This window comes from Sceloporus occidentalis, unplaced genomic scaffold, assembly GCF_023333645.1.
Source record: "Sceloporus occidentalis isolate IW3139 unplaced genomic scaffold, rSceOcc1.0.p SCAF_1, whole genome shotgun sequence".
NCBI lineage: Eukaryota > Metazoa > Chordata > Lepidosauria > Squamata > Phrynosomatidae > Sceloporus > Sceloporus occidentalis.
Window position 1 is genome coordinate 140,111,985 of NW_028316981.1, and position 16,187 is coordinate 140,128,171.

Here is a 16,187-nt window from a genome sequence, read left to right on the forward strand (position 1 = left end):
CCTGTTGTTTTAAGCTGGCTGGGGCCTATCAGAATTGCAGTCCAAAACAGCAAGAGGGCCGGGTTGTCAGTCTATACCAGTGATAGCGAACCTTTTACAGACCGAGTGACCAAACTGTTCCTGCACTGGGTGTCGCCTGGTGCTGCGGGGGGACTTCTGGGGGCATGAAACTTCTGAGATGGGTGCAACTTCTGGGGGTGGGACTTCCAGGGGAAAACCCAAGGCACACTCTTTCAGCCTCAGGCTAGCAATAGCAAACCCTGCTCTGACAAAAAAATACCAAGAAAACTCAATGACAGTTTCACCTTAGGGTTGCCATAAATCAGAAATTACTTGAAGGAACCACACACACAAGGCACACTCTCTCAGCCTCAGAGGATGGCAATGAAAACCCCCCTCTTGAAACTTGCCAAGAAAACCCATGATAGTTTCACCTTAAGGTCTTCAGGAATGAATTGAAACCACAAATAAACACACACACACACACACACACAGCCTCAGGGCTAGTAGTAGCAAACTCTCCTCTGATGAAACTTACCAAGAAAACTCCATGATGGTTTCACATTAGGGTCACCAGGAATTACTTGAAAGCACATGTGTGCGTGCACAAACACTCACTCTCTCTGATAAAGCCTGGATTATGGCAGTGCAATGGCTCTCAGTCACCCTGTGTAGTGGTTTGAGCATTGGTCTATGACCCTGGAGACCAGGCTTCAAATTCTAGCTCAGCCATGGAACTCCACTGGGTAACCTTGGGCAAGCCGCACCCTCTCAACCTCAGAGGAGGAAATGACAAACCTTTCAAGTCATTCCTGGCGACCCTAAAGTGAAACTATCATGGAGTTTTCTTGGCAAGTTTCAGCAGTGGGGGGATTGCTATTGCTAGCCTGAGGCTGCGAGAGTGTGCCTTGTGTGTGTGTGTGTGTGTGTGTGTGTGTGCTTTCAGATCGCTCCTGGTGACCCTAAGGTGAAACCATCATGGGGTTTTCTTGGCAAGTTTTGTCAGAGGAGAGTTAGCTATTGCAAATCGATCTGGAGGTAATTACTGGGGGTCCCGTAGGTGTCGTTGAGGTTCTGGGGCTTGGTGATCAGGCGATGGGTGTTCCCTATGTTCTCTGCCGTTGCCCGCCCATCCCCCAATACTCATGCCTGGCTGACGGAGAACCATAGAGACAAACTGCCAGGGGAGGGAGGGAAGGAGGCAAGAAGAGGAGGAGTGCAGACGGGGGGAGGGAATCACAACACCACCGTCCCACCCTTTCCCCCACTCACCTTCTTATTCATGGCAGCCACAAGCCGATGTGATGCTCTGAGCCAACCGCCCATCCGCTGACCCACTTGACTACACACGCAAAGCATCACAGTCATTGGAGTCTCCTCAGCCATTGGAGCTCCCTTTCTACCAAGTGCCCCCAGGATCCAGAGAGAACTATGCCTCCCATGATGCATTGTGGTCTGGGGCAGGTGGAGTAAGAAGACAGGAAAGGCATGCAATGCCAGACTATGAAGAACTCTGGTCTGCCCATGGAGAGGGCTTTGAGTGCCCTTTCTGGCGCATGTTTCTGGTTCACCACAACTGTTCTCTACTGTTGTACATTTCAGTTCTCATTTTCATCTCATGATTGGTGCACCTGTAATGCTGGATCCCATAGAATCACGGAAGAGACCACAAGGGCCATCCAGTCCAATCTCCTGCCATGCAAGAACTCTTAATCAAAGCATACCCGACAGATGGCCATTCAGCCTCTGTTTCAAGACCTCCAAGGAGGGAGACTCCACTACACTCCGAGGGAGTTTGTTCCACTGTCGAACAACCCTTACTGTCAGGAAGTTCCTCCTAATGTTGAGGTGGAATCTCTTTTCCTGTAGTTTGCATCCATTGTTCTGGGTCCTGTTCTCTGGAGCAGCAGAAAACAAGCTTGTTCTCTCCTCAATATGACATCCCTTCAAATATTTAAACAGGGCTATCATATCACCTCTTAACCTTTTCTTCTCCAGGCTAAACATCCCCAGTTCCCTAAGTCATTCTTCATAGGGCATGAGTTGTAGACCCTTCACCATTTTAGTCGCCCTCCTTTGTACACACTCCAGTTTCTCAATATCCTTTTTGAATTGTGGTGCCCAGAACTGGACACAGTATTTCAGGTGGGGCCAGAACACCATTTGTTTACAAATCAGAACCTAGTGTTTGTTGCCTTTTTGAAACTATATAGCTATATATGTTCTCCAATCCTGTCAGTTGTTGGGTGTAAAAGTAATTCAGCACAAGGTTGCTATCTTAATCTGCAACATCGGTTGAAACTCTGATTAAGAAGAGAACACTGGTTAACATTTATCGTGATTCCAGTGTTTCAGATGTTGTACTTTCAGTTAACATTGATGAAAGAAAGGATTGAGGAAATTCATGCAAGACTGCTGGTTTCCAATATGGGAATAATGGCCTGCAGAGAACTAGCATTACATTTGCACTAGTTCATGGTGGCTGAAATGTCCACTGGCACTGGGGAATAATCTATTCATTTTGAGTGCAGGGCACAGTGTCTGATTCCTTTCAGTTATATTGCCAGCTGCATATTATTCTGTCTAGAGCAGCTAATGGGTTTTTGGTTGACAGGAGAGGAAGGCTCCTTTGCTAAAATCTTCTTGTAAGCATGTGTCAGTTTTCTGTCAGTGGGATGTGTTCTGATGTACCTTTTCTAGAAGCAATTTAGTTCACAAATCTTGGTATCATAGATGTTATATTAAGGTAGATGTGTATTCTGTTTCTCCTGTAGTTGCTCTCAAACTGTACCAGATTCTGTAATCTCCTCTGGGGTCATTCAGAGTCTTTACTCTTCCTTGTTACTCTGGCATCCATTGAGGTTACAGGGAGGATCTAAGAGCCACACCTTTATTACAGAAATTAATAACCCGCAATCAAACAACCTAATAGAGTTATAGTTACCATAATAATAATAATAATAATAATAATAATAATAATATGTTTTATTTATAGACCGCTATTCTGCAATGATCATAGCGGTGTACAATAAAAATTGCAATACAAAATTAGCCCCTATCCACCCCCTCACTCCCTCCAGGCTGGATGATGACAGTTGGCCGTGGAGGGAGGGCTCTGTCCCTTCAGGGCAGTCCCAATGGTGTTGGACCTGCCCTCTCACTCCCTCCAGGCTGAACGATTATAGTTGGCCGTGGAGGGAGGGCTCTGTCCCTTCAGGGCAGTCCCGATGGTGTTGGACCCGCCCTCTCACTCCCTCCAGGCTGGACGATGACAGTTGGCCATGGAGGGAGGGCTCTGTCCCTTCAGGGCAGTCCCGATGGTGTTGGACCTGCCCTCTCACTCCCTCCAGGCTGGACGATGACAGTTGGCCATGGAGGGAGGGCTCTGTCCCTTCAGGGCAGTCCCGATGGTGTTGGACCCGCCCTCTCACTCCCTCCAGGCTGGACGATGACAGTTGGCCATGGAGGGAGGGCTCTGTCCCTTCAGGGCAGTCTCGATGGTGTTGGACCCGCCCTCTCACTCCCTCCAGGCTGGACGATGACAGTTGGCCATGGAGGGAGGGCTCTGTCCCTTCAGGGCAGTCCCGATGGTGTTGGACCCGCCCTCTCACTCCCTCCAGGCTGGACGATGACAGTTGGCTGTGGAGGGAGGGCTCTGTCCCTTCAGGGCAGTCCCGATGGTGATTGTGATTTCAGATTAGTAGCACTCTGCAGCATATACAGTTGGCCCTTTGGATCTGTAGCGGTTTGGTTCCAGGTCTCCCTCCTGTGGATGTGAAAAAACACGAATAATTGTTCCTCATATTATTAAATAGCAATAGTTCAAACATGCACACATGAGCACGTCCACATTCACGTCACCAGCATTTAATAATATGGGGCATGATGACCCACAAATGATTGAATTCATGGATCTGAAGGGCCAACTATATTAGAGATTTTGGTCTGAAGAGTAAGATAGATACACTATGTTATTCTTAACTTCCTAGGATGAATCCACACCAACTACACATTAAGTAATTGAACTTGTTAACAACATATGCTAGGCATGGTATTGGAATCCACGTAAATAAAGAAGAAAGTTACAATTTCAGAACTTGTTCTGACTGCTGAAGTAAGCTAATGATTTAGTAAGTAGCAATAGATGAACAGCAGTAGCTGAGTCTGGAATCAGCAGTTTGTCTTTCCACATTCCTAGCGACACAAGGGTCAGCTTAATGGAGCCGTTCCCAGCTGAAGACTTTTAACTACGTATGTGAGGCTACTCTCTGATGGGCCTATAAAGAATATTTTGAAAAAAGTAATCTTTGGCCCGTTCTGCATGGGCAAAAAGTACGTGCTCGGTAAGTACTAGGGTTAGAAGGGGGCATCCTTTCCGGACGCCCCAACCCTAGTACGTGCCAAGCATGTACAAAATGGTGGCACCCATTCTACATGGGCACCACCATCTTGACGTAGCGGAAGCTTAGCGTCCACACGTCTTGGTGCCATTATGATGTGCCATTGGCGCTTTGCAGCATCATAATGGCGCCCCAAAAGAAGCTGCTTTATGTGGCTTCTTTTTGCTGCGCCGGAGCAGCAGCATGGTTGGGCCACTGAGGCTGCTCTGCGCAGCAAATGAGGGTGCCGGCAGACCACCCTTTTGGGTGGTCTGGAAAGCGCCTTTGACAGATTTCATCATCTTGATGTTGCAAGAAATCTGACTGAGGAAAGCTGTGCCTTCGCAAAAGTTAGCGGGGAAAAAGTTCAAGAAAAAGAACACAAGGTTTTCTCCTCCTGAGCACTTTTCCATAATCTGCAGAGGAAGACTACACAAATGTTGCAATTTGCATCGATTTTGTAGTTGATACTGTGCTATTTTTTTATCATGTTTAGAGTAAGGTGCAGAATACAAGCAGAAAAAGGAATGCTTTGGCAAAGACACAAGTTTATGTAGAATTTATCATGTATGTTGTGCAAAGGTATATTCTGCATTGCTTTTCTATAATAAATTGCAGAATTTCTAATTGAGGCAAATAAAACAAATATGCTTTTTAAAGTTACACAGGAATGAATAGATTAATTATTTGCCTTGATCATTCTCTGGGATGAGGGGAATGAAGATATACATCCCTGCTTTCTAGCTGGAGGCCTAAGTTCTTGACTTATAGAAACATGCATAGGCAATTGACATAATGGCAAAATTTAACTCAGGATATTAGGTGTATGCTAACTTCCCAAGTCTTTGTGACAGACTATCTTTCACTAGCTTTCATAGATGGGGAAAAATTCATTTCTTGTATTTGTCCTAGAATGCTGAAAGAAATGAAATTATTTTGGAAATAAAACAAACATTTTTATCCCTGAAATGGTTCTTTGGTAAGAATTTTGGAACCCCCCTCTCCCCTGCAAATTGAAAATGTTCCCTTTAAGTTGGAATCTATGTGTGGTTTGTAGCCTATAGTTGGTAAGAAATGGTTTCCCTTGGTTCTTGACAGTGTTAAAGTACATTCATTTGGCACTCAGCCAGCTTGTTAAATTAGCCTCTAAAGTTAGCAACCTGGAAAGAAAAGTACTCCCTTGGCTTTTGCTGGTAAGGGTAGTAGTGGATGGGCACAGCACTTCACCACTCATTTGCCATCTCTCCTTTTGCAGGTCAGAAAAGCAGCAGTTTGTGGAAGATGTACAGACTTCTCTGTCCCATCACCGCCAGTCTGTTTGTTTGCTTTTCTATTGCTGGCTGTGCAGGACTGGACTTTGCATCCTGTATTCCAAGTACAGAAACATGGTTGGCTGATGGCAAAGGGACAAAGCAGTCTCTACCTTCACCACTGAGCTAACACATTTCTATAATGGACATACAGGAAGAAGCTTTACCTCCTGTTGTCTAGCAGAGAAATTCAGCAGGCTGTCCCAGGAGGGACTTTTCCTCCTCAGCCAGCTGATCTGTTCTCTGTTTTGGCTGCAAAGGAAAGCGCTTCATTTTGTCTTCAGATAGTATGAGGACCAGACACATTGGCAGAGGAAGGAACTGAGTGATCTGTTGTTGGTCACCCCACTCACCTGCCCGGGGAGATGGGATTTTTGTACAGTATTCAAGATGTTTATATGCTGCCCTATAACAGACAGTTCTTAAGGTGGCTGAGGACAGGTTAGAAACAATATAAATCCCCAAAAGATAGCATTATTTCTTTGTTGCAGTATAAAAAGGGTGGAATAAAGGATATGGCCACCTTTAATGACAAGTTAAGAATAAGTTACTGCAGTAAAGAGCTTTAAAAGCTGGAACATTTAGATCACAAAGTTTAAAATCTAAAAGATTTCTCTGATAAAGGCAGCCTGAAATAATTTTAAATGAACTAAAAGTGAAATGACATTAGTAAGAGAAGAAAAAATTCTTTATCTTACACAAAAAAGGTAATAATGGCCCCATATAGACAGGCCAAAATAAAGCTGCTTCGGGTCACTTTGGAGGTCTGCTGTTTAAATGATGCATTCGTACTAAGAGTCCAGAAGCTGTGCCAAAGCTGTGCTCCAATTCTTAGGAATGGATTGTGGCTTTGGCGTGGCTTCCGGACTCTTGATATGTATGCATCATAACTACAAAGTGACCTGAAGCAGCTTTATTTTGGCCTGTTTGTATGGGGCCAAAGTGTCAAGTGAGAGGGTATTCCATAAACAGAGTGCTTTAACTAAGAAAGCCTTCTCTAGTAACCACTCACCTATATTAGTTGGCAGGACACCCAGAAAAGGGCCTCCTTGGACCTCTAAAGGTCATGGGAGTAGAAACTCCTTTATACAATCTGACCATAAGATGTTTAAGCCTTCAAGGTTGACATTAATGTTTGGAACTGAGTCCAGAAACATTTGGGAGTTACTGCTGCTGATCAAGCACTCGTGTCATATGGGCTTATCAACCATTCCCAGTAAGTAACCAAGGAACCAGCCCATTTTGGAATAACTGAGATTGCTGAACTAACTGAAGTTGTTCTGAAAAGTAGACTCACTTATACTCCATTGGAGTGATCCATCCTGGTAGACTACAGGGGTTTGGACAACTGCTGCCTGGCTATCTCTGTCCAATAGAGTTACAACTGGTATGTTAGCTTACATTGTAGCTACTGATGTCATCTATTCCTAAAGCAACAGTGATGGATCCAGCAGCATTCTGAACTATGCATCTGATCATTCAGGGAATACTACTTCATCTAGAACAGACTGAACACTACTCAACTGAACAGATAAGTCATCTGCCAAGAGTACCTCCTCATCTTGTTTGGATTGAGATTCATTGACTGAGAAAGAGATTCAGGGCATCCCATACCTCATTGTCAGGATGGACTTTTATGATGTATATGGCAAGGGTTTGAGTAGATGAGCATATGCAGTAAGCATTCTTCTTTTCTAGATTACGAGATTTAGCACTAATTTATCCTTTCTTCTGAAAATGTGTATAGTATTGGAGGGAAGAAAGAACCTTTAGAGTCAATAGGAAAAATAGACAGCTACACAGATGTAGTTTCCAGTGCTATGCTCTGAAAAATGTTTAAAGCATTTTCACCAAGCAGTATTACTAAGGAATAAAAATAGAAATAAATATCCTTCAATAAAGGTTTGTTTTGCTTTTTTGGCAACAGATTGGGACCTAGAAATCCTAGGGAGGAAAACTCCTATTTACATCTTGCTGAAAGTTCTTAGGAGGCATTCAATTTGTATTCAAAATATTTTATATAGTCTTTAGGACAGTGGTGGATTTTCACTGTAAAGAGCCCCAAAGGGCTCAAAACATCAACAAAACTCAAATCCTACATGACATCCCAAACACACATACAGACACACTTGAAAAAAGTGGCTGAAAATGAAACTGGAAATAATGTGACACCACCTCTGATCACAACAGGGTCAGCATTGTTGTTCGTAGAGGGAAAGAGGGAGAAATGGCTCCTGCCCCCTTTACAATTGCTCTGCCTGGTGGTAGTACATCTGAAGCATTATTCAGATTTCATATCAAGGGCGACATTGCGTACAAGAAACATCGATAACTAGGAACACCCAATGTGAGATGCATGATAAATTCAAAGGTATTTGGGCTATTTTACAATGCCAGTGGTGTGTAATTGGGTTTGGGAAGCCTAGGTTCTAATACTAATTGGACCATGTTGCCACCTTGGAACATCTTTCCATAGAATTTGCCTCAGCTAATTGTTGTGAAGATAAATTTAAACCTCTCAGTTCATTTACGGAGGGGTACGATTAAAAATAAGATAATACATTGAGAAATTCTAATGACAAATCTTATAAGTGTGTGTGCAGTTTATTCTATGCATTGAGTTAAATTTAATCTCCTTTCTCCTTAAATATATCTCATAATCCATATCTGATTTGAATGGTTAAAAGAGAGAAGAATTGGAACTGGGAGACAAATGGGAAATACTTGCAGGAAATAGGTTTGACTGTGTTGTTGAAGTACAGAGAAGTCAAAATGGCTTGCAGGAGAAGAGAACATTCATTTGAACAGAGAGGAAACTTTGAATGGCAGTTTCATGAGATGAAAATGGATTTATTTTATTTTATCTCTTACATGGAATCTTCAACCCTGATTTACTGTTTGCCCAATATTTGTTTTGTTTAAAATGGAACAACAGCTGCGGACACTATTTCAGAGAACTAATTTTGACAGGATAGCATCTGGGGGAGGGAGAAATAACCCTGAATCAAACATACCAAACTATGCTTTTCGTATTGCTTTCCCTCCTCTTTTTGATTTCTGTTTAATTTACAGAGGATGGATAAATAGTACAAAATACAGTCAACCCCTCTTTTTTCTTTAAAATGCCTCTTCCAGAGAAGCTTCAGATACTACAGCTGCTCCTTGATTCAATAGATAGACCAAATTAATGTGATTAAATAATTTTAGAAAACACTTCTAGTTAATGATCAGCATTCATTCTTTTACCAAAAGATGAAACTAAAGAACACTTAGCACCAAAACACACTGCAGAAATAATGCAGTTTGGGACCACTTTAACTGCACTAACTCAAAGCTAGGAAATCCTGGGGATTGTAGTTGATTATGGCACCAGAGTTCTTTGACAGAAAAAGCTAAATGACTCACAAAACTACAATTTCCACAATTCCTTAGCATTGAACCAAGGCAGTTAAAGTGGTCTCAAAACTGGATTATTTCTGCAGTGTGTTATGGACCTTAATCAGTAAAGCTTGCTCTAAAACTATCACACATCTCTTTTTACATGCAATACATGCCAGAAGTTCATGAATCTTATAAAACGGTCTTTTGGTTTACAAACACTTTTTGGATTGTTTAAGCATTAAGGTGCTGCAAGTCTTACTGTTTTTTGTTCCCACAAATAGCAATACCTTTATGTAAACATACTAAAGTGGATACCCTTTGTTACAGCCGGGGTTGTCACCACTGAAATGAATGATGGCTGTAAACGGAAATGAATTCAAACCTGAAGGGATTAAACAAATGTCTAGCAAGATAGAAATGACAAAGCCAATAGATTAAAATGGTCATGAAAATGCACCATCATGCTCAAGATACTCCTAACTTTTTAGTACAAAGACTAGGGAATAGCACACAGTTACTGCCCTCTACTGTTAATGCCGTTCCATCAACATCCAGATCAGTGATACTACATACAATGCCTCAGTGGCTGAGTTAGGAAATGGTTTCTAGCATGTGGCTTTCAGGTCTCTTTACTACCATTTTAGTGTTTTCTAGAATTGTGGGGCAGGTGAAGGAAACTGGGAGGGTGTCATCATGAACCATGTGCGTGTCTATTTGCTGTTGAAATCCTCAAGAGTAATGGAACACTAGTGTGGCTGAGATATTCTATAATATTTTTGGGACAGTGCCTATGAGATAGGAATCTGTGGTTTAAGGAGACGGAGTTTAGATGAGGCACAAAATTCAGAAACTGGACTAATCTGCCCCCACCCCCCGCAGTTGTGTATATCTCAACCCAGTAACATCACTGGTCCTAAAGTTATGTTACATCTGGCAGAAAATATTTAGAATACACTGGAACAAAATTAGACAAGCAAAGTGATAACATCCTTATCTCTTGGCTGGAGTGCATTCAGGCTAATTTAACAGTTATAGATTTTTGTGGGGTTTTCAGGCAATGTGGCCATGTTTATTCTTGATGTTTTGCCAGCATCTGTGGCTGGCATCTTCAGAGAATGCTGGCATGGAAGAGAGTTATGATTTGTCATTGTTTGGTCATCTCTGCTCCATGGCAAAGATGTAGCAAAACCTGTGGATTTCACGTTCAACACAATCTGTAGTTTTATTTTTTTATTTTTCCCCAGTCTAGCATTACATTATTTATTTGAATTGGCTGTAGTTCATGATGTTGATGGCTTAAGTTTTGGTAGTACTCTTGTCCCCAGTATGACCATACTACCATGAAGAATTTTGAATTTTGTCAAGATTTTCTAATGTCCTAATCACTTGCCTGTTTCTCCTCTATTTTTCCCTCAAAGGACTTATTATGAGTTCTTTCAAAACCAAAATAAATGGCTGGTTAGTCCTGTCATCATGTTCTGCTCTGATCATGGGCAAAACAAATAGAGATTTGGTTTGATTGTGCATCATACTACTGTTCAATAATGTAAGGCTAAAAGTCCTTGGCTGACAGGTGGGTGTTTAATTGCTCATTTAGAGGCTCTCTGTTTTCGCCTGTGTTCTGCTCCCTGTATTTATAAATGTGAAAGTGATATGTTTATTCTGTGTACAGTTCTGTTAGATGGACACACTTTCCTTTTTAATGTATCCATTTACCATTTATTGTGAGCTCAGTTTATGCCAGGGGAGTGTGATGGAGATGCCAGCTAGGAAATTGTCCCTAATCCTCCCTCCCACACAGGGGAACTGAAAAATTTCCTACCACTTGAGGGCTTGGTTATAGTGTCTTGTAAAGGTGCCAGCAGGCAGAATGTGATTTAGGGCATGCATTTTGCAAATCAGCACCTTCATAACAGTGTAAGATACAAGAGTGAGATAGAAGGTAATTCTTGCATTGATGCAGTATACTGTGAGCAAAATCACTGAGTGACAAACCTTAGCATCTTTCTTGCAGCTGCTTGTCTCTCGCTCATAAACACAGATGAGCAGGGTGAAATATTGCACTGCAAGGTACAGTTTTCACTGAATAGCCAGAAATGCTAAAAATTATCATTGTACAAACTTTCTGCCCTACTCTTCTAGAAGCACTGCATCCGAAGTGGGTAGTGCACGGTTACTATCTGGGACCATTTCTAATGTAGTAAAATACTGTAGTTCATTTTGGTAGCTTACAGAATACAGTATAGTGTGAAAGGGCATTGTGCAACATGGTAAAACTGGACAGGATATATTTGTGTACATGTAGCTTTTATTTTGCGCCTTAAACTGTGTCTTTTGCTTCCCCCATTGTAAGTATAAAGCAGTCTTACTAAAAGAAATATTAATGGGGTTGGCTCAAACAATGCTGAAACTAATGGGTTCAGTATAAGAGCTCTCAGATGAGTCAATATAGACAAACTACTTTTTCCTTCTTGCAGAAATGCCCATGGGAGTTAAACATGAAATTACGTGAGAATCCACAGTCAGTAGTGATTTTGCAGAAAAGATCTGTGAGCAGGACAAGCCAAATAGTACTTGTCTTTCTTTGGGGGGTGGTATTCCTCTAGGGAAGGAAAATGGTTTTGTTGTATTCCCCATTGATTTTCTCCCCCTCACCCACCCACCACCCCATGATGCCACTGTGCTGTAGACAATGAACAAGTTGCCTTTGTGCACTGCTTGTAGGTTTGGGAGAGTATCTGGCTGGCCACAGTTGGTGAGAGGATGCTGGCTTTGGGTTGTATTCAGCTGGGTCAAGAAGGGGGAAAAGAAGAGGGGTTTTAAAACTTCAGTAGTTTTTTCATGAATCTCTGTAGATTTTTGTATTCTGGTCTTGGTCTGCTGTTGAGTTCATAAACAAATTAGAGGCTTAACTTACAACAAGCCTTTGAACAAAGATCTTTGCCTTCTTGAAAATTTAATGATCTATTGTCTAGGTCTAAATTGTTGCAGCATCTCTAGCTTTAAACTGTATACATTTCAGTACTGCAGATAGTTCCTTTGGCACCAATATAATTTGTAAGAGGCTTTATGCATTGTGAAGAGAGAGATGCTTTTATAGCAAGTGGATGTTTTAAAGTTATCTGGTTTTATTTGGCTGTTTAATGCAAACTGGTGTCAAAGAGAGTTGATGAGAGGCATACAAAGTTATTTTAAAAGCGATATACCCATATTATTTATTGATAGGTTTTAGATAAAGGAACATGTGCCTCCTTCCTGTGCATGTGTAAATATTTTGCATTACTTTCAATTTTCAGGCATATGGAAATATGAAATTAGGAAATTCATTTTGCTTCTATCTCTCTCTCTCTTTTGCAACCAGGCCCGGTACAAGCAGAGCCTTGATCCTACAGTGGATGAAGTTAAAAAACTGTGTACCTCATTGCGTCGAAATGCCAAGGAAGAGAGGGTCCTTTTCCACTACAATGGACATGGTGTCCCTAGGCCCACCGTGAATGGAGAAATCTGGGTGTTCAACAAGGTAAATAATTTGCAGACAGAGATAAGTTTAGAGTTTTCCTTTAAATTTGTTGGGAAGTCAGTAAAACTAATAAAACAATAGAAGGAAATGGTAGGTGATCCAATGGCATGGTGATTTACATAACTTTAAATCAGACAGTGAAGACACTGAGATAGTCCAGTCATAGAATCATAGGCGGGTTACATACCGCTGAGAAGCGGCGCTCTCCCGCCGCCGCCACTTGCAGCTTCCGGGAGCTGCAGCTGCCACACCGCGTGTCTCCTGGATGCTCCGAGGAAGGAGCGCGGAAATCGCGTTCCTTCTGGGGCCGGAGAAAAGGTGCACTATGTGCTGTGGCGAGGCCTCAATAAGTCACAACCGCACCGCCTTGTGTGGAGGCGGTGCGGTCGTGATGTAATCATGGCGGTGACCATGTGGAACGGCCGCCGCCATTTTGTGTGCGTGGAGTGCGTACTAGTGTTAGGGGGGTGCGGAAGCACCGCCCCTTCCTAACCCTAGTATGCGCTTGTCACGTACTTTCTGGCGGTCTGTAACCCGCCATAGGGTTGCAAGAGACCACAAGGGCCATCCAGTCCAACCCCCTGCCATGCAGGAAATCTCAATCAAAGCATCCCCGACATATGGCCATCCAGCCTCTGCTTAAAGACCTCCAAAGAAGGAGACTCCACTACACTCCGAGGGAGTTTGTTCCACTGTCGAACAGCCCTTACTGTCAGGAAGTTCCTCCTAATGTTGAGGTGGAATCTCTTTTCCTGCAGCTTGGATCCATTGTTCCGGATCCTGTTCTCTGGAGCAGCAGAAAACAAGCTTGCTCCTTCCTGAATATAACATTCCTTCAGATATTTAAATAGGGCTATCATATCACCTCTTAACCTTCTTTTCTCCAGGCTAAACATTCCCAGCTCCCTAAGTCGTTCCTCATAGGACATGGTTTCTAGGCCCTTCACCATTTTAGTTGCCCTCCTTTGGACACGCTGCAGTTTCTCAATGTCCTTTTTGCATTGTGGTGCCCAGAACTGGACACAATATTCCAAGTGGGGCCTGACTAAAGCAGAATACAGTGGCACTATTACTTCTCTTGATCTAGACACTATACTTTTATTGATGCAGTCTAAAATTGGATTGGCCTTTTTAGATTCCATATCACGCTGTGGACTCATGTTCAACTTGTGGTCCAAGATTTCCTCTACCTTGGCTCAGTCATCAGTCAGAAAGAGTCAAGACATCAAAAGAAGACTGGAGTTGAAGGGGCAACTATGAATGAACTAAACAAGATCCTGAAGTGTAAAGATAGATAATTGAATACCAAAGGATCAGGATTGTCCACATGCTATTGCATTTCTGATTTCTGTGTATGGTTGTGAAAGCTGGATGGTTAAAAAAGAAACTGATAAGAAAAGAATAATCTCATTTGAAATGTAGTGCTGAAAAAAAGTTCTAGAAGTACTATGGCCTGCCAAAAAGACAAATAAATGGACCCTACAACAAATCAAGCCTCAATTCTCCCTAGAAGGCAGGATGATTAAGACTATCATACTTGGGACATAGCATGAGACGAAATGATTCCCTAGAAAAGACAGTGATGCTTGGTGAGGTAGAAGGCAGTAAAAACAAAAGAGGAAGACCCCATTCCAAATGGATAGACTTAAAGAAGGAGTCAATGGCCCTTAATCTGCAAGACCTGAGTAGGGCTGTTGATGACAGAGTGACTTGGAGGTCTCTCATTCATAGGGTTGCGGTAAGTTGAAATAGATGACAGTTAACAGCAACAAGAATTCTTAGATTCTGGCAAGGGGTTGTAGATCTAACAAGTTTTAAAGCAGCATTTGTCTTGCTGCAGGAATGACAGAAATGTCTACTCTGGATTCATACCCAGAAGGGTTACTACGCTATCATCTGTTGCTGCAAACATGATAAGGCAATTTGCAGCAGCTTCAAGACCAATACATTTATCATGGCCCAAGATTTTGTGGACTGAACTCCACTTCTTCATGATAAAGTGAACTCCAGTCTAGAAAAGCTTGGGCATAATAAATATTCATGATTTACTGCAAATAATAAATATTCATGTATTATGGAAATCTGCTTAAATTGCTTTTGTCCTCTACTCACAAACCCTTAATGTTCTGCATAAGTGGAAATGTTGAGGTTTCAATTACAGAAAAATGCCACTTTTCTTGTTTGAAGGCCATAATTATGGGAAAGTAAATTTCTCCCATGGCCTTCTTAGTTAGTAGATTGAGGTCTAGTTGCTGTGTAATGCCAGTGCAACAACTGGTTTGGGTGTGCAGCAATTGGATTAACATACAAGTAGTTGTCCCTAAGATGCCCTTGATGTTTGCACTCTAATTGTGACCTTTTCAGCTATAGAATAGCTGTTTCTTGTCAGAGTCTGGGCAAATTATCTTTGTCCTTCAGTGGAAAACCTGTGAGTTTTCACTGTGTCTGTTCAGGTCTAAGCACCCAGTATTTTCTGGTAGTGCTATATTTATGCGAGATTAAGATTAGTATATTCTGATACATAGATTAAAAAGGATAAACCCTTCAGGAAGTATTATTTGTTTCAGTCAAAAAGCCAGATCTCTGTTGCTTTGTTTAACCAGGCAGAGGTGAGCTTCAGAAAGGGTGCAACTAAAATAATTGTGTGGCACAGTTTGAATGAGACACTTTGAAAGCTAATCATTGAATTAGTTTGTCTGGGTATTTAAAAGTATATTCAGAGAGTGTGCACATGCACACACATGCCTTTCTTCCCTTTTTTCCTATATGTATTTTTTTCCTCTTTAATTTTTTATTATTCTTGTCATGCTGTACATGTTGTGGTATAAGTGCTTTTGTGGCTAGCTTAATCTTCCAGAGCTACTTTGTGAAACCACCCTACTTTTTGATGTTTAATATAGGTTGACAGATAAAGAGGATCTTAATAAATAAATAATCTACAATGCATCTCTGTTCACTTATTTGGGATGAAAACCTGTTTTTTCTCTGTATATTTAGCATGAGAAAAAGAGGCAACTGCAATGTGCTCTCCTCTTCCTCCTCCTGTTCCAAGATTGCATTGCCTTGGGTTGGAAATGAATGGCGAACATACCTATTTTCTTTAAAGACTGTTGTCTTATTTGGGTCTTGTACTTCACTTCAACATGATAAAGTGAACTCCAGCCCATAAAAGCCAGCATGGTGTAGTGATTTTGAGCACTGGACTAAAACTTTGGAGACCAGTGTTTGAATGGAAATCCACTGGGTGACCTTGGGCAAGTCACACTCTTTCAGGCTCAGAAGAAGGCAAATGCCTTCTGAATAAATCTTGCGAGAGAAAGCTTGAGAAAGGTACATATTAGAGTTGCCTTAAGTTGAAAAAGACTTGAATAATAATAATAATAATAATAACAACAACAACTTTATTTTTATACCGCTTTTCCAGCAGATCAAAGCGGTTTACAGCTTCTCAAAAATATGTAAAAGTATACAACAATGTAACACAATAATCATAAATAGGCATTCAATTCAATAAAAAAATTTAAAATCTACATACAAACAGCAAGATAAAATCTATCAGTCACAGAATCTATCAGTCGAATCCTAAAATGAACTTTC

The 16,187-nt window shown here is 41.7% G+C and overlaps 1 protein-coding gene across 3 annotated transcripts in view; it reads left to right on the forward strand.

Annotated features, from left to right (window-relative positions):
• RPTOR (regulatory associated protein of MTOR complex 1) overlaps nt 1–16,187 on the forward strand; it is a 539,367-nt gene that overhangs the window by 160,724 nt on the left and 362,456 nt on the right. For all 3 annotated transcript variants that reach the window (XM_089539327.1, XM_089539336.1, XM_089539347.1), the window contains exon 4: nt 12,432–12,590. In XM_089539327.1, the coding sequence (XP_089395453.1) occupies nt 12,432–12,590 (159 nt within the window). The remainder of the gene's footprint in view (nt 1–12,431; nt 12,591–16,187) is intronic.